The sequence below is a fragment of the Eptesicus fuscus genome, chromosome 3 (assembly GCF_027574615.1).
Source record: "Eptesicus fuscus isolate TK198812 chromosome 3, DD_ASM_mEF_20220401, whole genome shotgun sequence".
Taxonomy (NCBI): Eukaryota; Metazoa; Chordata; class Mammalia; order Chiroptera; family Vespertilionidae; genus Eptesicus; species Eptesicus fuscus.
In genome coordinates this window covers 27,549,007-27,575,759 of record NC_072475.1, presented here as the reverse complement: position 1 = coordinate 27,575,759, position 26,753 = coordinate 27,549,007, and the positions used below count along the sequence as shown (strand labels likewise).

Sequence of the window (26,753 nt, the reverse complement as noted above, 5' to 3'; positions counted from 1 at the left end):
AGCTTGACCTTTAAAAAAAATAACCAAGCCAGGACTCACTTCAAGAGTACACATTGCTTATAATTATTAACGTCTATTACATATCTTTTCATCTAAAACAGTTGTAAATATAGTCTGGACATTAGAAGATATTAAGAAATAATTGTTAAATTTATTAGGTATGACAGTGTTGTTTTGGCTAAGTAAGAATATGTCCTGTTAAGGTGGAGGGAAGTGCATACTAAATTGCTTAGGTGAAGAATGTGATGTCTGACCCAGCCAGTATGCGCAGTGGTTGAGTGTTGACGGATGAACCAGGAGGTCACAGTTCAATTCCTGGACAGGGCACATACTTGGGTTGTGGGTTTGATCCCCAGTGTGGGGTGTGCAGGAGGCAGCTGATCAATGATTCTCTCATTATTGATGCTTCTATCTCTCTCTCCCTCCTTTCCTCTCTGAAATCAATAAAAAAAAAAACATATTAAAAAAGAAAGAATGTGATGTCTGCTCAACAGCATAAGACAAATAAATAAATAGAATGGATTAGAAAATATCCAGAATTTAACCCTTTTTACCACTTCCACTGTTACTATTTAAGTTCAAACCACCATCATCTCCAATCTGTTTTTTTTTTCACTAGTCTTCATCTCAATTCCACACCAGCTACACTAGTTTCCTTCTTTGCTGTTTATTGAACTTATCATAACACTCCCATATTAAGTATAATTAGAACTTTTGCAATGGGTCTCCCTCATTGGTCTCTTTGCTTCCTTCTCCAGATATTTACATGAATAGATCATTCATTTTCTTCAGGTCACTCGTAAGTCACCTTCTCATTGGAGCCTCTCCTGGCTACATTTTCAATACTCTATACACTTGACATTTTCTTTTTCTTCTTATTTTGGCCCTCTTTGCACATATTATTTAGCAGATTGATGTTGATCATCATCGCTCTCTCCCACCAAAAGAAGAAGAGGGGTTTTTATATATTTTATTTAGAACTGTATACCTGCCATATTGTTGGGCACATAATAGTCAATGAGTGATTGTTCAGTAAGTGAATAAATGAATAATTGAATTATTCTTCTCATCTTACCTTTACTAGTAAAGCTCTCCAAAGCTTAGCTCTTAGATCTCTTCCCTATTGTCCTCCTACAATTTTCCCTAAGGAATCTCATCTATTTCTATGATATTAAACACCTTATATATGCCCATGAATTCTGTTTATATTTCTGAATGTTTCCTACTTTTGCAAGTTACTCAAAGCGCAAACTTTTTTACATGTAAACCCGTACTTTCTCTATTCCACATTAGCAAGTTCTTTCAGCTCAACCCTCAAAATAGAGCCAAAAATAACTTAGATCAGACTATCTTCAGATTCAATCCACCAATGTATCTTTTCTGATTTCCTACAATAGCCAGTCAGTCTCCCTGATCCCACCGCAGTTGTCTCTAAAGTTTATTCAACTCACTGTGGTTGGAGTTATCTTTTAAAAATGTAGGCCAGATCTTATCACTGTCTAGATAATAGCTCTCCAGTGACTTATTTTTTTCTAGAATAAAATCCAGATTTCTCATCATTATCTAAAAGGGCCTATATGACATGTTCTTTGGCTACTTCTTTTAAGATTCTCTCCCTTTTACTATACCCCAGCCAAGCTGGTCTCCTTGAGACCACTTATCCTACCTAATAATAGAAAAATATGCAAATTGACCGCACCTTCGCTACGCCCGAGCCACACCCACCAGCCAAGCCATGCCCACCAGCCAATCAGGATGAGTATGCAAATTACCCCAACCAAGATGGCGGCTAATTTGCATATCAAGACAGCGTAGAAAGAAGCCAAGAGCTGCAGAAGGTAGCAAAGCTGCGGAGAAGCAAGCAAGCAGGGGTGGGGGGGAGGAGAAGGGAGGAGCAGAGGCAGGGCCGGGGGAGAAGGTGGGCAGGGGAGAAGGGAGGAGCGGAGGTGGGGCTGGGGGAGAAGGCGGGCAGGGGAGAAGGGAGGAGCCCAGGCGGGGCCTGGGGAGAAGGGAGAAAAGCAGGTGGCCTGGCATAGAAAGGAGAAAAGCAGGCGGGCTGGAGGAGAAGGCAGGCCGGGGGAGAAGGGAGGAGAGCAGGCGGGCGGGGTAGAGTGCAGCAGGAAACCCTATTGCAGGATTTTTCCTGCAACAGGAACGCTAGTTTAAAATATATGGATAAATGGGCTCTGAGAAGTTGAATACCTTTGTGCAAGTTCAACCAATTTTTAGTAGTTGAGTCTGGTAGCAAAGCCTGTGATTCCAAACCATGTACTTTGCAGCCCCTCAGGATGTAATGTGACATTGGCAGCAGTTTGAGGACATTAACTGAATCACAGAACACAGAAAGTGTGTGCTTTGCGGAGGTTAAATATGATGTGGTCCCATAGAGTTGAGGGAAAGCAGAATGATTAATATAGGTGTGTACGCAGTGGTTAGGTGTTCACAGCCAGAGCCCAGCAAGGTGTTATTGATGGAAGAAATGTGGAGACGTATGAGTCCACCACATACAAGGATAATTAAAAATGAGAATGGATACATTTATGAAGGGATAGGATAGAGGCAGAAAGTTTGAGTTAAGGTGATGCCTTGGGAAACCAGAATCTAAATGACAGTTTGATTTTTTGTTTGTTTGTTTATTACAAATATATGAATAGCAAGGACTTCTGGTCACAATGACAGGGATTTTAAAGATAGGACACAGGACAGGTATCTTTATCAAAATCTCTAGCTAGGCACATGTAATTTTTTTAAAGTTTTACAAATAAGTATGGTATGACCCCTAATTAGATGTGTCTCCTTATCAGCAACATTTGTTCTTCCCTCTTTTTCCCCCTTCCCATTGAGGATTACTGATTTGTAATATAAGAAGCAGAAATGCACCTAAAATATTTTTTTCAAACTACATAGACAAAAGAGTAGATTAATAATATAAGAGAAAATTATGCTAGTAGCAAAAAAACAACAACAACAACATAAAAATAAATACATACTTAAATTAAAAGCCATGTCATGGATAACATTCTCACCACTGTACAGATAACATAAGCTACTGGTAAATACATGTTTAATGGAATATGCTTTGAAGAAAGAGTTGGAATGAAGATTTTAAAATTACAAAGAGTTTTAAAACATAAAATAAAAATTTATTTTAATTACTTCTTAATCCTAAAAGTATTGAAATAAATCACATTAAAAACTGAACATCTAAGCACACACTTACATATGGGTATCTAAGTTTTTCTTTCACCTCCACAAAACAACAACAAAATAAAACCACACAAAACACTTTTTGTTAAACTTCCAACAAGCTATTATGGATTAGAAAGAACATGGCTGGCGAGTAGAGGAAGATGTACTTAATTTTGAAGCCCCTGTTTACATGTAGTTGCCAAGGTAATTAATTCCTCTGTGTCTCTATTTCTAATAAGACCTACCTCATAGTTTTATTGGGAAAACATTTCCAATGATATGTATCCTACTGTGGAAAGCCTGCAAGCAACAGCCAGAATGGACTGCTCCTTACAATCTTCACTATTGCCCTGTCATCCTCTTCATATTCATAGCTTCCATATATTAAATATTTCAGTGAGATCCATCATGGCTCTAAATGTTCTGCATTTATATTGTATGTGTACTTTACAATCACTCTATGTAAAATGCATTAATATCCCTATTTTACAAATAAACTGATGATTGGTGATTTTAGGCAAATTGCCCACGGTCACGCAACCAATAATATTTTTAATAAATACTTTTCCTACTTCATTTATTGATATTAAAATTGTTTTTAAATTGCAGTACCTGAAGTAATGCTTTCAAGCTCCTAGTGTCAGAAAAAACACACACTTTAAATCATAAAATGACTATGCTGTAGGAATACTGCTAATCTTTATACAACTACTATTCTCTGTATAGAAAATAAACTTTATTTTACTTTATCAGATTGAGGAAATTTTCAGATTTGTAATTTCAAAAATTATATTTCTTAATTTTATATATTATATTCCAGAATTCTACTTTAAATTTCATAATTATATATTTATTTAAAATGGTGAAAATATATCTGATCATAACAAGATGAGTACTTAGGTAGCTCTAACCATAAAACAGCATACAATTTAATGAAAACAATACTTTTAATTCTTCAGCATCACCTTATATACTTTTGCCTAAAATCCATAAAATAGTTTCCTGGGAACACTGTCTTTAAATTCATAAGTTATTAAAACATACTTCCCAGTGGTGAATACTTATCTTTGTAGTTTTTATTATGGCGCATCTGCCCTGGACATAAGAAGTAAAATTCTGTGACTGACTTAGCTGCAATTAATAAGTCATTCGGAAGTCACACGCATCACTGTCACTAGAGAAAAGTCTGGAAGAAATTGCCTGCCCTGTATTTAGAATCTATGAGAACCGCAAAGTGCGCTCTGTTCCTCCTTCTCACATTTCTCATTCTTGGTAAAAGCCAGAAAGCTGTAGCCAAGATGCAGGGCAGGAAGTCAGGCTTGCTTTCATCACCCTCTTCAGTTCCTCTCACAGCCATTTTCTGACTCAACAGTCAGTTATGAATCATCATGTGCTATTTACAGATATTTGGTTATACGTCTTGTCTTCCTTCATAACAATATTACCATCTGAATTTTAAAATATTTATTACACTGTTTATTTGTTCTATCTCTACAGATTAAATGGACAGATCTCTGAGATCAGGGACCTTATTAGTTCTCTTCACTGCCATATCCTTTGCCCATCGATGAGTTCCTGGTACACACTAAACAATACAATTCAATGACTGAATAACAAACAGCTTTCTGAAAAAATACATTCAACATTTTACTATGGGTTCAAAACAATGCAACAGAATACTAGCTAGGATGTGATACCTCTCCAGATAGAATAACCTCATTGTCTTACAAATGAAAAGGTTATCTTTAGTCTGTAAGGAGAAAAAAAAAAGTGCTTGTGTGAGGGTGATAATATATCTAGCTTTGTACAATTCAAGTGAAACAAAAAGTGTGTAATAAAAGAGGTTAGATATACAGTATATCCTACATATCCTATGTGGGCATAAAGCAGAGAACCTTTGGGTAACAGTTATATAAAGACCATTTTTTAGCTTAGTATAAAAAAGTTCCTTTTGAGAAAGAATAAAAAATTTCCCCAGTGCCTAAAATTCTAGTAGGACCTGAATGTAAATCTGTTCTATCAACTAGAGTTAGTAATGAATAAAGTTGTCTGAAATTGTAATGACCTTGTCCAGATGTGACACATATACCATTATTGAAAGTGAGCAATCAGAAGCTAGAATAGCTTTATGCAGATACCCTAGAGAGAATAAAGTACTGAATAGGAGATTAGACAATATTATTTTAAGAAAACTTCAACTTTATTTGAAGGACATAATATTTATCTTTGCGTTAAAAAAATTATATAATAGTAGGAAAATTAGGAGAAAATCCAGAAAATAGTTAACTGAAACAATGTAAGGAATGGAAATATTTGATTAGAAAATATTTTCAACTATATGCTAACAAAATATGATGCTTCAATGAGTAATAATTGAAGGCTTAAATGGAACATCATATAATTTTTCAATATGAAAAATATAGGATAATTTTTAATTAAGTACATGTTGGTCAAGTAATATAATAGACCTATTGGAAAACAACATGGTATTTTATGTAGTAAGTAGCAAACATATTTATTGTTATCTCTCAAATATAAGTGTAGATTTAATAACACTTGGGTCAGAGGTTTCCATCAGTTAGTTAAATTATATAAAATTAATCATTAAAGTGAAATAAGATTATTTGCTATGATAACCATTTTAATGATAAGAGATACAATATGCTTGGGAGCCCTCTTTGGTAAATTTACTAAGTGCAATTTGGGGCTTTACTTTGTATTACAAAAAAAGTTATTTAAAATACTTGTTGTGCTAACAGGTTCCTCCAAAAATAGTGTCATTGCTATCTATGTTCCTTAATATGGCACATTGGTTTCTTTCACCTTACTTTCCCTAGAAGTAGTGTTTTGTAAATATTAAAATAAAATATGCATAGATATTCTTAAAAATTTAGTTTGCAGTATATTCATTGTATTAGCTAAATCTTTTCTTCGCACATTGAAGATTTTTGCATTTATATATTTATAAATTAAACTACACTATGTTCAAATACCATCAGTGTAATGGTTTCCTTACTTCAGCAAGCCCCTCCTGGTAGGTAAAACCTTTACCAAACAGCTTTTGTTAAGCACTGACTGTGCTAGGTTGTGGGAATAAAAATAATCTCTGCTCTCATGGAGTTTTCCAGTCTAATGGAGGTGATAAGTCAATTATAGGGACCTCCAGAGAACAGTGATAGAAGAGAAATAACTTTGAATTCAAGAAAAACTATCTGATAAGCTCAAACTACCCATTGAAGAAAAAAGTTGCAATAATTTAAGGTTTTGTATAATTTTCTTAGAGCATTTGATTTCCCAAATCCCTTGTAATATTCAAGTGTTCCCTTAAAATCAAGCTATTTTAAGACTCTTACATGCTACTATAAACTAAGTTTCTAGGACTTTTTTTTTTTTTTTTTTGGCATTTCTAAGCTTATTCCTGAAACTGTGGGCTTGCTGCCATAAACTTTATGGCACAGACTAGAACAAATCGACATGAATAAGAACAAAACTGATAAAATTTGGAGGACTCAAAATAGAAACTAATTTGTTTCAAGTTTGGGATTATTTTCCTGTCCATAGCTAATGCTATCTGTCCCCGTATTAACATAAGTGCTCTGGTATCATTATGTGGACCTGCATTTGAACTTTCTACAGACCTTTGGGCTATAGCTCCTCTGGGATTCATGTGATTGCATCCCAATGATATCAGTTGCTCTACAGACATGAAGAAAACAAAATTAGGTACAAACAAAACAATAGCAGTAGTTCTCTTGTCACTAGAAAACAAAAATTGGTATAAACATAATCATCTTCACATTTAGAAATTAGGCAAGATATTTGGATGCACTTACTAAACTTATAATAAAAGAGAAAATATGGAAGGAAAGAAAGTTGCCAAGGAGGGAGGATATAAAAGAAATTACACAAACACACAGACACCCCACACCCCACATTAGGAAGGACAGATGAAACGAAGGAAGGAAGGAAGGAAGGAAGGAAGGAAGGAAGGAAGGAAGGAAGGAAGGGAAGGAAGAAGGAAGGAAGGAAGGGAAGGGAAAGAGAGAGGGGGAGGGGGAGAGGGACAGAGAGGGAAGAAAGGTTCCTGCTTCTCTTTGGTAAAATCTAATATTCAGGCCGGTTCATTTTCTGGGGAGCTGGAGGAGGTTAAACATCACCTAGTATTCCTCTTTAATTCTCCAGCTAATTAAGCAAACCCTTCTGCCCCAAAAAAATTCAGGGGAAAGAAGAAAGAATAATTTTCCAGACCATGAAAGCTTTGTTTACCCACCATACCAACTGTATAGTGAAGATCTTTTGAGATCTTTTGTCTGGCAACCTTTTGCCCTTTCAATTGATGAACAACTAAAGTTGTACAATGCAACTTAATTGCTAAATGTGTGCACTGGGATTCAACTTGTTTGCATGGCTCTGTCCAACTACTGTAGTGAATTAAGTATTTAAGAGAGTGGGTTAAGTACAAAAACCTCTTTTGCATACTAAATACGATTTAAATGTTCTAATAAAACATAGTGGGGGGAAGTGTTTTAAATGGCATTTGATTTCTAGGTCTAAATTTAGGGGGGGAAATACCACATCTCAGCAAAGGTGAAAATGTGTTGGAAGATTTATATTTGGATTAAAAGGAAAATCCTGTCTGTGTAAGTCATTTTTTTATTCCTTTTACTTTCCCTTTAAATATGATTGAATTTAACAACACTGACGGACAACTTTTGCCAGGTTTTTTTTGTTAGGTGATCATAATAAAATTTTTTAAATGATTAGACAAGTTCATGATACCAGGGAGCACTTTAAGCTATCCTATATAATAAAAGGCTAATATGCAAATCGACCAAACGGCAGAACGACTGGTTGCTATGACGCACACTGACCACCAGGAGGCAGACGTTCAATGCAGGAGCTGCCCCTGGTGGTCAGTGCGTTCCCACAGCGGGGAGAACCGCTCTGTCAGAAGCCAGGCTCACGGCTGGCAAGTACAGTGGCGGTGGTGGGAGCCTCTCCCGCCTCCGCGGCAGCACTAAGGATGTCTGACTGATGGCTTAGGCCTACTCTCTGTGGGCTCCCAGACTGCAAGAGGGTGCAAGCCAGGCTGAGGGACCCCCCTCCCGAGTGCACAAATTTTGTGCACCAGGCCTCTAGTATGCTATAAATATGTAGCTTTACTTTCTAGATCATTCTCAGACTGGATGTTTCTTCCTACCTTACCAGGCATCCAGTTTCATAGCACATATCTAGCTATATTACAATAGGCCTTAGCTTATTGCTAGTGCAGAGATCTCACCTCATATTCTGTATGCCACTAGTTACTACAGTTGCTAATTATTCTTCAGTTGGAAGATGATATGCAGCTAAATATAACTCATCTTTCTAAAGGTATATTTTAAACTAAAATGTAATTTGTTCTTTTTCATTAGCGTTGAGTGAAAATAAATCTTCCTCTTTTTTTTCTTCCTGAGAAGGTTAGCCCATTGATGTATTTTGCCTTTTGAGCAAACTTGATAACAGGATCATACAGTCTATATATTTCCTTTGGGATTCTGGTCTTCCCTTCTCTTCCTTTCTCTTTCTGTCATAAAGATCTATATTCTTATTTCTCTGTGAAGAAGCTGAGAATGTATCCAAGCTATTAGTTAGGATTAATAACCAAAATGACCATGGACTCTATTTCTATAGCATATTTAGATTTAAGAATTCAGTGTTAGAGAATTTCTGAATTATTGCAAACGTCCCTGGTGTAGTAATACAATCCTGCTCCTCAGGTACCCAGATTCCTTCTTAGAAAAACAAACCTGTTGATGTAAGGAGGAAACAATGAGTTTAGGGAATTGTTCTTCAATAATTACTTCCTTCATTTCTGTAGTTTGCAATGGAACTGTCAGGAGATGGGAGGAAGCAAGTAACAAAAATGAACTAGATTTAGATATTTGCATTAAATATAACCTAAACTAGAGGCCCAATGCACGAAATTCATGCAAGAATAGGCCTTCCTTCCCCCGGCTGCTGGCATCAGCTTCCCTCTGGCACCCGGGACCCGAGCTTCACTCTGGCTGTCTGCAGGCACCCAGGACAGGACATCTGGAATGATGTCTGGTCTAATTAGCATATTACCCTTTTATTATTATAGATTGCAAGTAATCCATTTATAAAGAATTCTCAATGCACACCTACATTATTATACACTCCACATTGCTTTAGTAACTGATATTTTTGCCTTTGTTACATCCAGAGGGAAAACAGTACAGTCAAGAAACCTTCCTAACAAACTACAGCAAGTCTAGATGGAGGGCACAAGTGAACCTTGGAAAGAGCTCTGTTTCAATCGTGAACAGGCTTGGGAGAAACTTATGCATAGTGTTATTTCTCATCAGCTGACATAGGGCTTTGAAGTCACATGTAGTATTATTATATCTTTAGGCACTTGAAGAGTTGATGTGAGTTTTCAAGTTTTTAATCTTAGGAGATTCATGTTTACAAGACATTCTTTCCATCTTATCATATGAGAATAAAGTGAATTTCTCTCTTCTAATGTTATGAAAATTAATATATTATAACTGATACTGAGTTAATACAAAATATATCCAAAGTTCTGAAGGCTATTCACTTAGTTCTCATTTAAACAAGCATTTCTGAACTTTCTTTTTAGGCTTATAATGGATGTTGGGCATGCAAAATGCTCAAAATGTAGTCATCTATATATATAAAAAGCCACTGACTGGAATGCGGTCATGAACGGAATGATTGGTCGCTATGACGCCCACTTCGGCCAGCAAACCAGCCTGATGATGGGTGGGGCCGGTGGCCAACCTTCCACGGCCCCTCATCCCAGCTGGCCCCACCCCCAACCACCCCTCCCTACCCCAATAGGGGGCGGGGCTGGCCAGCCAATCTCCTGCAGCCCTTCCCCCCAGTTGGCCCTGCCCCTAATGGGACACCACCATGATCAGCTCACAGCCCCACCCCCGATGATTGCCCCCCTTACCCCAATAGAAGGTGGGACATACCTCCTGCAGCCCTTCATCCCCACTAGGCCCCAACCCAGGGTGGGGCTGGCTGGCCAACCACCTGTGGCCCCTTCTCCTAGCTGGCCCAGCCCCTGATGGGCTCCCACCACTCCAATAGGCCCATGGCCCCTCCCCCTGGCTGGCCCTGCCCTCAATCGCCCCCCCCCCCCACTAATCAGGGGTGGGGCCAGCCGGCCAACCACCCATGGCCCTTCCCTCTGATTGTGGCCCCTGATCAGCCCCTCCACCCCATTAGGGGGTGGGGCCAGCCAGCCCACCACCTACAACCCCTCCCCATGGTGGGCCCTACCCTCAGTCAGCCCCCACCACCCTGATTGGCCCACAGCTTTATCCTCTAGCCAGTTCCATCCCTGATCGGCCTCCCCCACTCCAATCCAGGGCAAGACTGGTGACTACTGCCCGCAGCCCCTCCCCCCAGCTGGATTGGCCCCCCCCCATACCAATTGTGGGTAGGGCTAGCTGGCCCACCCTCCTACAGCCCCTCTCTATGGCTGACCCTACCCCCAATAGGCCCTCCCCACCCTAATCAAGGGTGGGCTTGCCGGCCAATTGCCCTTGGCCCTTCCCCCCTGGCAGGCCAGGCCCTGATTGGGCCCCAATCAGGGTGGATCAGCTGGCCAACCTCCCACCATCTACTCCTCCTGACAGGCCCGATCTGCCCTGATTGGGGCCAGGCCAGCCGGACCCCACCCGTGCACAAATTTGAACACTGGGCTTCTAGTTATTTATACAATTTGGCACCCTTATGATGAGTTGCAATTGCATGTTATGACAAATTAAATTTTTATGTAAATAACATTTGTTCAAATGTTTTTGGTTACCTTAATATTCAAGTTGCAAAATATATACATATACATGTATATACACATTATATACAGATATGTAATATACAAGACCCAGATAAACAGAAATGGGCATGATTGTATGTATATGAGTTGTGAGTATGTTTGCAAAGAAAAGCCATTTAAATTATTTCATTTATCTTTAAAAATCAAGCTTATAAGCCTGTAAAAAGCCATGAAGTTCTGTATAACAAGTTTTATAGAACTAATCAATAAACCTAGGATTAGCCTTGTAGATTAAAATGGACCCAGTATGATTAAATTATTGGAAATACATTCAGGAATTAATACTAAATTGCTTTAATAGAATTCCATGGGTTCTATGGGTATTAAACACAATTTGGTTGGTTATATAAGTAAGAATAAATATTTTTATTAATAATTTAATTTAGGAAAGCTCTCTTAGGTCAGTTTTAAAGATTGCATAGATTTTAGGACACAATTAAACAAAATCAGTCATTGAACTTGGTCAAATTCATAAATATATTTCAGTCACAAAATATTCTTCTAGAAGCAATAAAAACATCACTGTTTAATGTCTGTATTTATCCTAAGGAGTTTCATGTATTCAAAATGAAACAGATAAAATGATCCTTGAGAAAATATTATCTTATTTATCTTTTGCTGTTTATTATTGTCACTATTTTACTTGTGTCTTCATATTTTTTAAGATAGATTATGTTATGAATTCATGTTCATTATCTCATACTTAAATATAGAGTAGTTTGTTTACTATTTGCAAATTGCTTTGTTTAGTCTTTATTAAAACATGTCAAAACAATAGAAGTAACTTTTGAATTTTTTTTCATTTATTGCTGTTACTACTATTCCTGATATTAACTCAATGTCTCCTTTTTATTCTCTTTTTGCTCATTTTTGGTCTATTTGTTCCTAATGTTTTCTAATGTTACTAAATCTGCACATCTTACTTTTAATGTGTGAATCCTTTAGGCACAGGTTATATGTCATGTTATCAATTAGTTTCATTTAAACTGACATGGTAAAAAAAAAGAGTTTATATGTAATACCTTGTATGTAATACCTTAATCAATAAAAAAATGAATTTTAAAAAATAGTTTATATGTAATGCACATGTTAAAACTGTCCCATAATGTCTTATGGCCATAAAAAAAAAAAAAAAAAAAAAAAAAAAAACCTACTTTAAGCAAAAGTTTACATTATTTGACTCAGAATGCTGATTTTCCTGAAATGGGATAAATGATTGTGAAATATGATTTTCTATGTGGTGGTAGTTTTTAAATGTGAACATTTACTATAATGGAAAATGAGATAACTTGAAGTACCAGTTAGGATATTTCTTATTTCTTTTATTCATATTTCTTGCAAAATACTATAAATCAGACACAGTACCAGGTTGTAAACAAAGCAATCAAATGATGGTTTACATGGAACTTACTCTCTGTCTTAATCCATTCAGGTTGCTATCACAAAATACCACAGCCCTGGTAGCTTATAAGCAACCACAATTTATTGCTCACAGTTCTGAGGCTGGAAGTCCAAGATTAGGATCCTATCATCGTCACCTTCTTGTGAGGTCCATCTTGATTCATAGCTGGTTTCTTCTCATTTTGTCTTCATGTGGTAGAAGGGGCAAGGGATCCCTACGGAACCTCTTTTATAAAGGCACTCATCCTATTTATAAGGGCTCTGCCCTCAGCACTCAGACATCTCCCAAAAGTTTCAGCTTGTACTACCATCAACTAATGGGAGGGCTCAGACCATAGCACTCTCTAATAAGAGAAGGAAAAAAAGCACAGTTAAAATAAATTTTAATATGAGGACACAGACTGAGTATTTTAACTGAGACATCAAGAAGGCCTGTTTGAAGATATGATAGGAAAAGCATAGGGCAAGGAGCTACGATCTGGATGGGGACAGGTGTTATATATCTGATAAAATAATTTATTGCATTATTTATATTATTTTTAATTTTCATTTATGTATTGACATTTATAAATTGATCACATGTTTAGTGCTCGTGGATGAATACTGCATTAAAGAGCTTGTGAATCCATTTAGAATGCATAGATTCCCTCAATTAAATAAAGATTAACCAACACCAAATTCCAATTGCTTACCTACTGTCTCTATTTGAATCTCAAATTAACATATAAAGAGCTGAATGCTTGATATTTTCCTCCAAACATGCACTTCTTGCAGCATTTCCTATCTTGGAAATGACAACTCCATTCATCCTTCTAATTTTTCAGGCCAGAATCTCATTTTCTCTATGTCCAATCTATTGGCCAATTGATTGTAAGGGCTGTATCTTCAAAATCTACCTCCCTAGTTCAAGCAACTATCATCTCTAACCTAGATTATTCCAGTAATCTCCTAATGGGCCTCTGCTTCTGGCCTTGGATTCCTTGTAGTCTATTCCCAGAACTGCAGCCAGATGAACTTTTAAGAAATGTGAGACCTTGTCCTTTCTTTGTGCAAATCCTCCAATTAATGCTTCTTTCACTGAGAGTAGATGTAAAAAGCTTATAAGGACCTACAGGTCACTAAATAATGTGGCCCTCCTGTCATCTCTCTAACCTCACCTCTACTTCCTCCCTAGCTGTCTCTACTCTAGCCACACTCTTCTACTTCTTTATTAGAAAACTCCAGGCAACCATCTGTCTCACAGTCTTTGCTTTCTATTACTTCTGTTGAAATGCTCTTCCTCCAAAAAAACTGCATGACTCACTCCACTCTTTTAAGTCTTCATTTAAAGTCCCTTTCTTACCAAATATTGCAGACTTTTCTTACCCAGTTAGCTTACGTAAACGTTAAGGACTCAGTCCTTCACACTTCCAAGTTGGCCCAAGATTTCTGGCACCAGTTGCATGTGTAGGGTACCCAGGCCACCCTCAGTTCAGACAAGCCAGATACAAATTTAGGGCCCTTGTGGACTCCATAATATTTGATAATTTGTTAGAATGACACACAGAACTCAGGAAAGTGCTATAATTATAATTATGATTTTTAATATAACAAAAGGATATACATCAGAACCAAAGAAAGAGATACATAGAACAGGGCCTGGTATGGACAGGGTTCCAAAAGCAAAGCTTCTGTATACTTGGAGATGCATTGCTTTATGCCATTAATCATGGTAATGTGCCCTTAGAGTATCACCAACCCAGGAAGCTCATTTGAGCTTGAGGCTCAGGGTTTTATTGGAGTTTCATTATATAGGCATGAATGATTGAATTACTGGCTCTGTGGTTGAAATCAATCTTCAGCCCCCTCCCTTTCCTGGAAGTCAGGCTAATATGTGGTTCAAAGTCTCAACCTCTCTAATCACATGCACAGTCTTTTAGCCATAGCCATTCCTTCCCTGAGATTCTAATCATGAGTAGCCCCACCTTGAATGATGTCATTGTCAAAAGTCATCAGGTGCCCACCCTGAGTCACTTTGTTAGCATACATAATCAGTATTGGTGGGAAATTCCAAAGTTTTAGATGTTAGCTCACAGGAACTGTGGATAGTGTCTAATCAAATTCATTACTACACACTCCCTCACCATTGCCGATCCCCACTGATACTTACTGGTCATTTCCTATTATTCCTATTCTCCACTTCATTTTCTCTAGCAGCTATTACTGTCTAACATATTTCCCCCATTTATCTGGTTTATTGTCTATCTTCCTCAAAGAATGAAAACTGCAATAGTAAGAAATTTCTGTTGAATTTGCCTTTGTTAAGTCTTCTGTGACTTAAAGAAGCCTGATATAGTATGCACTCAATAATATTTGTTGAATTAAGGAATGATTTTTTTCTATATTCAGATTATCTTATAGACATTCTACTCTTTAAATTAAAATACAATTTGATTGAAGTGTAATATGACATAAAATATAAATCCATGGATATTTGTATTTTTAAGAAATTATCCAATATAAACTCTTACTCCTTAGCCCTCTTATGACAGTAGAATATACCAGGTGGTCTTTCAATTTACAACCACTAATCATGTCTTTACTTTATTAGATTGTAAAACATACTGAAATATATTCACTTTAAAATAAAATAACTGTATAGCCTACTTATACATTGTTGTCTCTGAATTCTTATTCAAGAATAATCTTAATTTCAGTGTTAGTTTTGGTAGGTAATATCAGGATTTATAAAACTCAGAACACTTTATATATGGAGCTTAATACATACTACTTCATATCAGGCATGCTGAGTCAATTAATGTCATTAAAAAATCTATTTATGAAGTGAATTTTCAAATCTGGGCTTACATTTCAATGACAAGCAGGTAATTTCCTGAAACACAGAATTTCAAAGATAATTTGCCTTTTTTTTTTGGTTAAACAAGAGAAAACTTAAAACTTGTCAAACCTACATAAGAAGAAAAGTATAATTGATAATCTTTATACTACTTTTATATACCACAAAGTACAAAATGAATATAATAGTAAAAATAAAGCAAAAATTACTCTTCATGAAAAATTTTAGGTATCATCACTTTAAAACCTTTCTTTTGTGACAAGAAGATAACTTTTTTGAAAAATTGTGATGTTAAGATATTTAAATGCATCTATAATTTTGAGATTAAAATTATATACTGTTTCAAAATTGTATATCTGGAAAATGCGTTGTCTTTCACAAAGTTTTTAATTGATCCAGATAGGAAGAGCATTATATCCCTTGTTAAGTTTTAATTTCTTTGGAGATTTCTTCAAATTATAGAGTAAAATGCTCCATCACTTCAATAGCTATTTCAATCACTTTTTGAAAACTACATCTGCATCCATAGGCAAAGGAATTTTATTATTGCTGAGTTGTAATTTGGAATGTCATGAGTTATTTCATGGACAAAGTTTGTTAAATCAACCCTGGCAGTGTCATTACTGCCTCCCTCCTGAACTCAAGAACAAGTCGGCTCTGTTTAAGTCACCATTTGCAGAAGCCATAAATGAATGTGCAGTTAAAATGGTGCCATAAGTTAATTAGAGTGGAATTAGAAGGAAAGCCAGCAATTTAGGGACATAAGAATTGCTGTACCGAATCAGACCAACGGTTCTTCTGGTTTAAAATCCAGCCTCCAGCAGCTGTAGTTGTTAGTTTCCAAAGCTTTAAAGGAAAGGGAAAAGACTCCTTAATTCACCTAGACAAGGGTGCCATCTGTGAGCTGGAGAAATTTTCTTCATGATCTCTCTCAAAAAACACCCTAAGGCAGGAGATTTCAATCCTGTTTTGATATGGGTTTAGGTTGAATACCTCTGCTTATTAATAGTTCTTATTAAATCATCCAATTCCTACATAAAATCAACTACTACATCAAGAAGTTATTTATTGCTAAAGCTTCTGAATTTGTGGTGGGATAGTCGGCTTCTATGGTAAAATATGAATTTATGGAGCTTATTTGATACAAGTTCTTGATGGCAAAATCTACTGCTAAATATTCATGCTGGACAAATGCTTGCTTGTCTTTCCAAAATCTACTGGGTTCATAGGCATATATATTGTATCTGCTATTACTACTCTCAACTTTCTATCCATTAATAATTCACAGAAGGTACTGAATAATGAAGAATTTTATGTGTTCTACTTTTAGGCACATTCCACTGGAGTTTTTCTTATATGATTTTGCTTAAGGCAGAATGAATCTAAGAGAAAGGAATGACTCCCTAATCCTTATTACTCTAGTCTTCGGCTTATGATTAAAGTACCTGTGACTACTTTCTAGGTTTCTTGATTATTCTAGATATCACACGCAGATAAAAAATTCTAAAACGTTATGTTCACAGTAAAACATTTAGTCAAAAATCCCTCAAGAATAGTAAATACCTACAAGCTAAAGTCCAAACCATTTTTCTAGACTGTCGGGTCTTAATGTGATAAGACTAATATCCTAAAGCTATAACTCTAATAGGATCTCCTCTACCCTAGAATCCTTTGAACGAAGATGAACACTCATTATTTGTGCTTATGTTAATTCTGTTTCCTCTTCCTTCTCCTCCCCCACCCCTGCAATCACCACACTGTTGTCCATGTCCATGAGTTATTGCTCTCTTTTCTTTTTCTTTTTTTGCTCAATCTCCTGCCTCCTCTCTATCTGAGTGTTTCCTCTCTTTAGGTTTTCCAACTTTTTTTTCTAGTTCAGTTCCTTATTTTCTCTCCTTACTTCAGTATCATTCCTTCAGGTAACTTCCTTTCAAACTTAGTGATTACTCAATCCTATGATGATTTGTGTCCCTTTGTTTACATTTGGTTTAGGCTACCATACAATGTTGATTCCTTCTTTTCATGGATATTTTTGTTTATAAATTCCCTGTGGGAAACTATGTTTCTCATAATTATTTGTATTTCTAGAGCCTAGAGCAATGTCTGACTCATAATTATAACTTTAAAATATGTTAAAGGAAAATCTATGGATTTTCTACTTGGAGTCACTTTTGCAATGTTTGACCTAGGTAATAATGTATTACTGAGTGCCACAAAGATGTAAATGAATGCAAAACTATAAATTTCTTTAAAAAAAGTCATGTTATTGATTAAGAAACCCCAGTGAAAGATGTAAGAAATATTGGTACAAAAATAGTATATGAAAGTTCTTAATCAACATAGACACATGATGTTGAGGAATAAAAAGATTTCAAGCAGAAATAATAGCTGGGGCAAAGGCAAAGAAATAAAATAAAGGAGGATATTACTAAGGGACTATCCCTAACTCCTGTTGGTTAGCTTATGAATAGATAACTGAAAATAAGCTTGGAAATGTGAGTGGCATCATATTTATTAACCTTTATCTAAACCCACTGGGAGTTATTAAAATGATTTTAAGCAGTGAACAGGTCTTCAAGAAGGTAAGATCAGCTTAAAAGTGAAACTTAAGGCAGTTTCCTAGAGTAAGGAGGCTATTACATAATAAGGAAATGTGTAATCGGTCCCAGACTCAGTCAGTAAGAATAACAAATAGAATGAAATAGATGCACCAGATATTAAATAGATGATATTAATGTTAATTGTGAAAAGATTAGGCCTGGGATAAGGGGAAAAGATGAAACAAAAATGACACTACCATTTAGACATCTTTAAAACAAAACAAAACAAAACAAAACAAAACAGCATTATTGCCTGGCTGGCATGGTTCAGTGGTTGAGCGTTGACCTCTGAACCAGGAGGTCACAGTTCGATTCCCAGTCAGGGCACATGCCTGAGTTGTAGGACTCAATCCCCAGTGTGGGGCATGCAGGAGGCAGCTGGTAAATGATTCTCTCTCATCGTTGATGTTTCTATCTCTCACTCTCCCGTTCTCTCTGAAATCAATAAAAAATATATTTTATAAAAACAAACAAAAAACACAGCATTATTGAAAAGAAAATGTATTTTTCTCCTTGTATGTTATGCAGAAATGTATGTAAAAAAGTTCTTCAAACTTTACTTCCAACAATTTCTAAGTAACATAGTTCTTCAAGATACTGAAAACATTCAACCAAGCTTGTTTATGCTTGACATCATCAAACAAATCCACATTTTTTCCCTGAATTTTTAAAAAGTGCTTATTGGTTTTTGAGAACAATATTGTCAAGTAGCAATGATTTCAGTAGAGGTATAATGTCTTTCTTTAATTTTTTAGAAATCCAAATGGGACCCAGAATAGTAGTACAAGTTGGCCTGTCTTCAAAAGCACTGAACAGAAATATTTAACCTTGAATACCGAGTCGCCAAAAATATATACTAAACTACGTGCTCAACAATGCCGATTCTGGACACTGTTTTTCCCCAAGGTCTTGGAAATGACAGGTGTGTGTTTTTAATAATTTGTTAAATAATTGCTTGTGGATTATGTAAAAGGGGGAAAAGCTGGACTATCCAAGGCATGTAGATGGTGTTAATCTGTGACTTTATGATTACTTGATTGTGATGAGTCCTATATATTAACAATTTTCTTCCAGCAAGTTTGGATATGTTTTGAGGGATTACTATAAGAACATCATTTTAGTAATTAAATAAAGAAAACTAAAATTGGAATTTTTCCCTAGACGCAAATAAAACAGTAGCAGAACTAAAATAGTGCACTACTTGCTATTCAACGCATCTTCCTGGAATTAATCAATGGATAATAAATATATACATAAAATAAATAATTCATACAACTAAAAATATAACAAAATATAATTTATACTAAAAATAGGTAATAACAAATTTATTGATAAGTAGTGCAACTCTTGATTTCTAAAGAGGAAAAAACTCAAAAGTTTACATTTAAAATAACACAATCCAAATATTTCTAAATATTCTGAACAGGGAGATATTTATCTAAACACATGTACATATATTACCTAATACAATAAGCAGATACTAAATTAGTTAGCTAATCTTCTGGAAGTTCTTATCTAGATTATATAAGGAAATACTAAGAAAATTGGCTCAGGTGATCATATTATTTCAAAATTCATGAGCAAAAAAACTATTTAAATTAACTTGAAAATCCTACTTGAATGGCCACATCTTTTGTGAGAAAAATGGAATATCTCATTCAATGCCTGGCTTTAAAATGCTCAGCTGTTTATAACCCATGTGGCTCTTCTAGTCAATTTTCTACCTTAATTTTCTCAAATAAAAGTAATTGACTTTCAACAATCAGACATATTGCTGGCCAGTTCCTTTATACTTTACCATTCTGTTCACTATTACACTGTAATTTTCAGACTACATATTAACTAGCACAATATAGTATATATTTTTAGTTTCTTATTTAGAGTGGGAAGGGGTCAGTTTCATGCAAATAGGAGCACCTCAGAGCTGTATTTGATTGTTTAATATGCCTTTTGATTATCAGACATTACTCACCAAAATTATAATTATGTGCTCCATCTGTTTGGGAAATGTTTCTGATATACCAGCACTCTGTGTATTACCAAATGTTCAGTGACATAATATATATCCAGAGATGGGCTTCTGCATTCCTTGGCAGAGATACAGTGCTGCCTTTGTGTCCTCTGGGTGTGAATAACAATGAGGTAACACGTTTAAACTGCCAAGAGACCAGAAGAGGTACCATTTAACATACCACTCACTGCATAATCTTAATCTTTACTTAAAATATTTTTAAATGAGAAGTTCATAATTTGAGAAAAAAATAAGAGGGGGTTGGTGGGATTGTAAATGACGAATTTATTATAAGCCAAACTGAACCGTTCTGATTCAGGCACATATGGTGTCTTGCAATTTATTTGTGGATAAAATAAAATTTGACTATCCACAACTTCTGAAGATGTACTTCATAATCTCTACCTCTAAATACTCAACTGCCATAAGGCAGATTTAATAAAAAAAAATACTTCAAAATTTTTAGCTAGCTTCTGCCACTTCCTATGCAGTACTGAACAACTTTCTAGTTTGAGCAACACTGTGTGGAAATATCATACCTGCTCTGGGTTAGTAATGTGATCTTGGGATAGTTCCATGTGATTTTAGAACATCAACAATGTATTTCTAAATTTCTTTAAAAATTACATTTAAACACACAAAAATAATTTAAAATTATATGATTTTAGTTTTATAAATAATAAATAATGAATGGTTTAAAAAGGTTAAAAGCACATGTTCTATAAGCCTAACCAATAGACACAGACACCAGGGGGTGAGGGCATGCGTGGGGAGGGGGGGCAATGTGGGGGATAAGGACACATATGTAATACCTTAATCAATAAAGGGAAAAAATAAAATATATGTACTCAAATTAATAAAAATAGTAACAAAAAAGTACATGATCTTATCATACCTTATGTTTTTCAAGTTGCAAAATGTCAAACATTTCATTTTTTGATGTTTTGAAAATTGAAGTTTTTCAGATGACATGGGTGGAAGTTTTTTATGAAAATATTATTTTTTAAAATGCAGCTCTACAAGTAAAAGAAAATTTTAAAGAAGGACTACTGACTGGACTATTTAAAAGGAGAAATGTAATGCTTACTTCACTCAAGATGGAAACCCAATAAGCTTTATAAGTACCACTAAGGCAATGGTTTATGTTTGAGAAATAGATGTTCTTAAATAAAATAACCTGTAAGACTTGTTTAAACACATGAATTCTAGCACTTAACTTTCAAGCCATAATTTAGTACTTGCCTATGCTGTTATTGCATGCACCTGCAAGAAATAAAGTGTACTACATTGGTTTCAAATTTTATCAAATTGAGAGTTTTCATGAAGAATATAACTGTATAATATATCAGAATCACTTGAAAAAGAAAAAAACAATGAGAGAAATGACCCAGTCAATGTCAATAAGATATCAACATTTTTCACCCAAAGTGGAAGAGTACATTTATTTAACAGAAAAAACATATTAGACTTCCATATCTTCCCAATAGAAAACAAATATTAGATCCAGTGGTTCCTCCTTTGGTCTTCAAATAAATCATGACACATTACTTGCCCAAACTAAAGAAGACCACATATAAATTTAAGAGCTGAGATACCACTCTGAAGAATTATACACTGCTATTTGGTAATCATTTAGCAAGAATAGAAACCAAAAAAAAATGAGAGTGAAAACTGGCTTGGAGGAAAAAAAAAAATTGCGACTTTCATATTCTGGATTTTCTATTCCCATTAAAAGAAAAACAAAATATGGAACAACTACAACAAAAACCTTTGGGCAACTTTTAATTAAGTCAAATCATCTTTTAGTTTAATTTTTAAAGCATGAAATCATCACAAAACCTAGCCTGTTCACTCTACTATTTCATCACACACTCAAAATTATAACAGGACAACTATTAAGTTCTGATACACTCCATAAAAGCCATGCATTTCTTTGAAATTTTAATAATTGGTTGACAAGTATGGAAATAAGGAAGTAGTAAGAAGAGAGTTTCAGTGAACTCTCAAAATACATAAAATATTTTTATTATAATGCTCAGCACAGTTCAATATCAATTTAATCTCTTCTTCAGACTTAACCTTCATTAACAATTCTGAGTTGACTTCCCACTCGGTGTTCTCTCCTAACTCCTCAGACTTGACTAAATAGACTAGCTGCAGTGAAATATTACTGTTTTTTAATCAAGACAAAATATGGCTTTATTCTTCTTCTTTGTGTAAGAAAGACTGACTTTTTTTTTCCCTAGTGAGACAACAATGTGGCAAAACAAAGATTACAAAAGTCCTGAAAAAAAATGTGCCAATGTGTTTATGAACTACTGGTATTGATCTAGCTGTACATAGATTCAATAAAGACCAAAGTTAGGAATAAATTTTTGTGACAAGGGCATTAAATTTATTAGTGTAGCTCCTAATAGGTATGTGGAGTTTGATTTCATAATGTACACATCATCTCATTTATTCTTCACAGTAACACTGCAAAATAGTGGGAAACTTATTTGAAAAGTGATTAATTTTTCTGTCACTAATATAATAAGTAGTCAAGATGGGATTTCAATCCATGTCACTACAAAATCTATACTGGCGTTCTTTTCTTTATTTTACATCATAATATCTTGTTATCAGCATCTCATACATGGTAAATCTATAGATGTTTAAATAGAATTTCCCCTTTTTGAGGTGAATCAGGAGGAAGAGATAAAGCTCTAATTTTGGTTTTCATTCATGTCATGGGACTCAAAATGCGTTATTTTCTTATTGTGGTGTATTCAGTTCGCCTGGATTCTGTTAAAAATAATTAAATGTTTTATAATTTAGTGTCTCAATCAATGTTCAGTACTTCTAAATGAAAAATGTAGTTGGGTTTGCAGAGCATTTGTACAATATAAAGTTTAAGTATTTCAATACATGTTTGATTTTGTCACATAAGGAAATAAACTTGCATGTACATGAATCAATAGATTTGGAATTATTCCAACAACAAAAAAGGAAGATCATAGCTAGGACATTTTCTCTAAGTATTAGCATTTATGTTCTAAATATTAAATTACCAATGATATATTTGTTATATCAAAAATTGTGTTCTTTCTGAACTATAGGGTCCTTATTTCATATAAGTAATATTTAAAACATTAGTTATAAAAATAGCATAGGAATGATAATTTGGTTATAATATTTAATATCTTTCTTTCACCTCTAATGCTTTTGACTATAGAAAAGTTATATTATTCACAAAAAATGATAGTCATTGACCTTTAAGTCATTTTTATATAAAATGAGACTTTTTAATATAAATTCTCAAATATTTGTCCATTTTCCAAGCAGTATGAACATTTCAAACCTAGATTTACTCTAAATTCCAGAGAATATATTGATGTCTGTACAAATGTTTTAAATATTTTGATATTTATATAAACTAAAAATGAATTATTGAATGTGCTTCATTATTGATAGCATGAATAAAAGGAAGACACTTTTCCATGTGTATTATAAAATAGTATGAGATCACATGAACTGTCTTTTCTAAATTAAAACTTTACAAAGTTATAATTGTTATTTTAAATTCCTACTTGAAAATTATATATTTTAACAATTCTAAGTTATTATTTTTAGGAAAATGTAAATTACTTAAAATTTTGTGTTTAAGTCAATGACCAACTCGGCATACTAGAAGTTTAAAACAATAAGAGAACTACAAATGTACATAATACTTATAAATTTAAATGATTTAAACCATCTTCTAGACTTATCATATTTATTTATATTAGGAACATCAATATATGATTTTAAAAGTTTATAATTTAAGAGTTTCTATTGTTCACAAACTTTATTCTTTAATCTAATACACTTTCAAATAAATCAAAATTCAAGGTTCTTGTACTACATAGAAAGACCAATTTGGTTCATTGCCTCACATTTTTTACTTAAATACCCCTTTCATGACACATACATGCACTTTGCAAATTACTAGAAAGCATAAATTATCTTAGTTGTCTTTCTCATTTGCAAAGCGACTAATAAACTGCTTTCCTATAGTAGTTTTAATAAACTGCTTTCAATAATGAAGAATTGTTTGGAATTAAAATAATTAATATAGAAAGAGTGCAAAATTTATATAGAATGCCAATTGCAAAGTTATCTGATGGTAATAGTTATTGTAATATAAACACTTTCATCAAGAATAATATTCTGAAGTATAATTACATATGTAAGTAAGATGCATTAAATAAAAATTTTGTTATGAGTAGGAGACTCAAGAAAAGAATATTATCTTTATCTTTTTAGAAACAAAAACAAATATATGTAATATATTATAATTTGGCATATAATATATAAATTCATTTTTGCATTTTATGTATTATAAATATTTGTATTTTGTATATGTTTTAAACAAATGTATTATTTGCATTTTTATATAATATATAACAATTTAATAAAGTTATTTGGGAAGTAAGAAAAGTTGATAATAAATAACAAAGAATAAAAATATTGCTGTACAGTGTATTTGGAAAAAATGGCAACTGCAATCAAAATTATTTTTCAATTAATAGAAACAGAGATAAAATTTACATTAATTCAATTTATTCCCTGTTTTACAGGAAATATTGATGAAGCAGAACAAGAATGGAAAGCAGGATTCCATCGCTGGAACAATTACATGATGGACTGGAAAAATCAATTTAACGATTACACTAGCAAGAAAGAAAGCTGTGCAGGTCTCTAATTAATAGATTTACCCTTTGTAGAATGTTCATTTTCCTGTAAATCAAGGCAAACATACCAGTAGCTCTCTTACACACCTAGTAAGAAGCTATTATATAGCTGAACAAAAATGCCAGAAGGATAATATCGATTTCTCACATCTATCACTTAACATTGTACCTAGCATTCCAAAACCCAAAAGGCTAGAACTTGTTTAATTAAATCTCACACTATAAAGTGTGACAATTAATTATATGCATATTTAAATGATTTGTGGCTTCAAACTTTTTCTTTTCCAAAAAACTTTAACGTTTATTTTCTAAAAAGTATCTGTTTGGAGTTGCATTTTTTTACCTTACCACTCATAAAAGGGTACCTTTTTAGAATGAATGAGGTCTTGAAACACTGGGTACTATAATTTACAATACTGTTTCCCCTAAATAATTTATGAATTTAATGTCAATCTGAGTTACAAAATGAAACAAAAATAACTATCCCTTTGTTTTTAACATAAAGCAGGAGGGAGTCTTAAAATAAGAGGCTTGGTCTCTTAGATAGAAATAAAATGTTGCTACTAAGAGAAAGAAAAGCAGTACTTGTCTGTTTTATATTTTAGTAGTATATATTCTTAGAATCCTCAAATTATATTCTTTATTCTTTCAACTCTTGCTCTTTTGAAAATCCCCACTCCTTTAACCTCCCCAAACATGTATGTATATAAATTACTCTTCCTATAACTCCAAAAAGAAAAAAAATGTAGATGAGCAGAAGTCTACAGTCAGAAATCATGTACCATCTGGGATAGAAAACCTGGCTGGACCCAGAAATATTAGTAAAAATGGTCCATTTTTCATAGGAAAATTGTTCAATTGGAAAAAAACATATTTCTACTTTCAACAGCCAAATTGTATTATTTTTATAACTTAAAAATTGCAAAGCTGCATGTACTAACTTGCATGGTCAAGGACCACATCTAATGAATAAATTTACTGTAATTCACTAAACGGGATGAGTTGGAAGGGAGAAGTTTCAGAAAACGGTAGTACTTGTTGATTATGTTAATTAAGAATTGAAAACTAGCCCTGGCTGGGTGTGGCTCGGTTGTTGGGCATCATCCTGTGCACCGTGAGGTTTCTGGTTTGGTTCCCAGTCAGGGCACGTGTCCAGGTTTCTGGCTTGATCCTCTATAGGGAGCATGCAGGAGGCAGTCCATGGATGTTTCACTTTCACATTGATGTGTCTCTCTCCCTTCTTCTCTCTCCAAAAATCAATAAAATATCTTAAAGCAAACAAACAAAAAGAATTGAAAAGTAGCTCTCAAGATAGGACAAAGTGAGTCTACAGGTCTGCATACTGTTGGTTAAAGCATATCCCATTGTTCATTTTTCCTAAGTGTGTCCATGGTTAGAGCTAGTGTGGGTCTGCCATGCTCACTCAAAGTTCATGGTACTTTATCAGCTTTAGCTGTTAGAATTTTACAGTGGACGCCAAGTCAGTTTTGATATCACTTCAGTACTGCTGTAAATGGACATTTCTTCCCTCTTCCTGAAGTGAAGAAAAAAAGCAAACACATGATAGATGAATTATCAGCACTTCCGTCCTACACCTTCTGGATTTCAGGGGCCATTCCTTCAGGATCTACTATATTTTTCGGAATCACTTGAGTCTCCTTTTGATGTAGAATACTCTGATATATGAAAGGTATCATTTTTAAAGGCAAAGTAATTAATTTCTGGCCCAGAAATTAAATTCCACAGATAAATCTTAACGTAATTGCTGCTGTGGCATTTTAGCAAAATATTCTAATAATTGGAACCTTCCCAAGATTTCTGAAAAGGATGTCAAACTCAACAGTTAATAAATTGTTCTGTTGTAGCTGTGTGTTCTCTTTATAGTTTGTTTCAAAATTAGAATGGTAAGAAAAATAGGAAATGAAAGTTTTTTGACTAAAGGTATTTAAAGGTAAACCAATAGTGCTGTTTACCAATACAATCTTGGTGGAACTTTCAGACTATCAAAGAATAAAACAAAGACCACCACAATTAAACATATACACCCAGACATGCACACAGAGAGATGCAAATACATGCATTTTTACATATAGGAGTTTATTAATGTGCAGCAAGAGATCACCTTAAGAAATTT

At 34.4% G+C, this 26,753-nt stretch overlaps 1 protein-coding gene across 1 annotated transcript in view; it reads left to right on the top strand.

The window, feature by feature from the left end:
- The window catches only part of BCHE (butyrylcholinesterase), a 47,057-nt gene extending 22,427 nt beyond the window's left edge, over positions 1-24,630 (top strand). Inside the window, exons 2-3 of the mRNA XM_028146544.2 lie at positions 18,652-18,818; positions 24,506-24,630. Coding sequence (XP_028002345.2) covers positions 18,652-18,818; positions 24,506-24,630 — 292 coding nt within the window. The remainder of the gene's footprint in view (positions 1-18,651; positions 18,819-24,505) is intronic.
- The last annotated feature ends 2,123 nt before the right edge of the window (positions 24,631-26,753 follow it).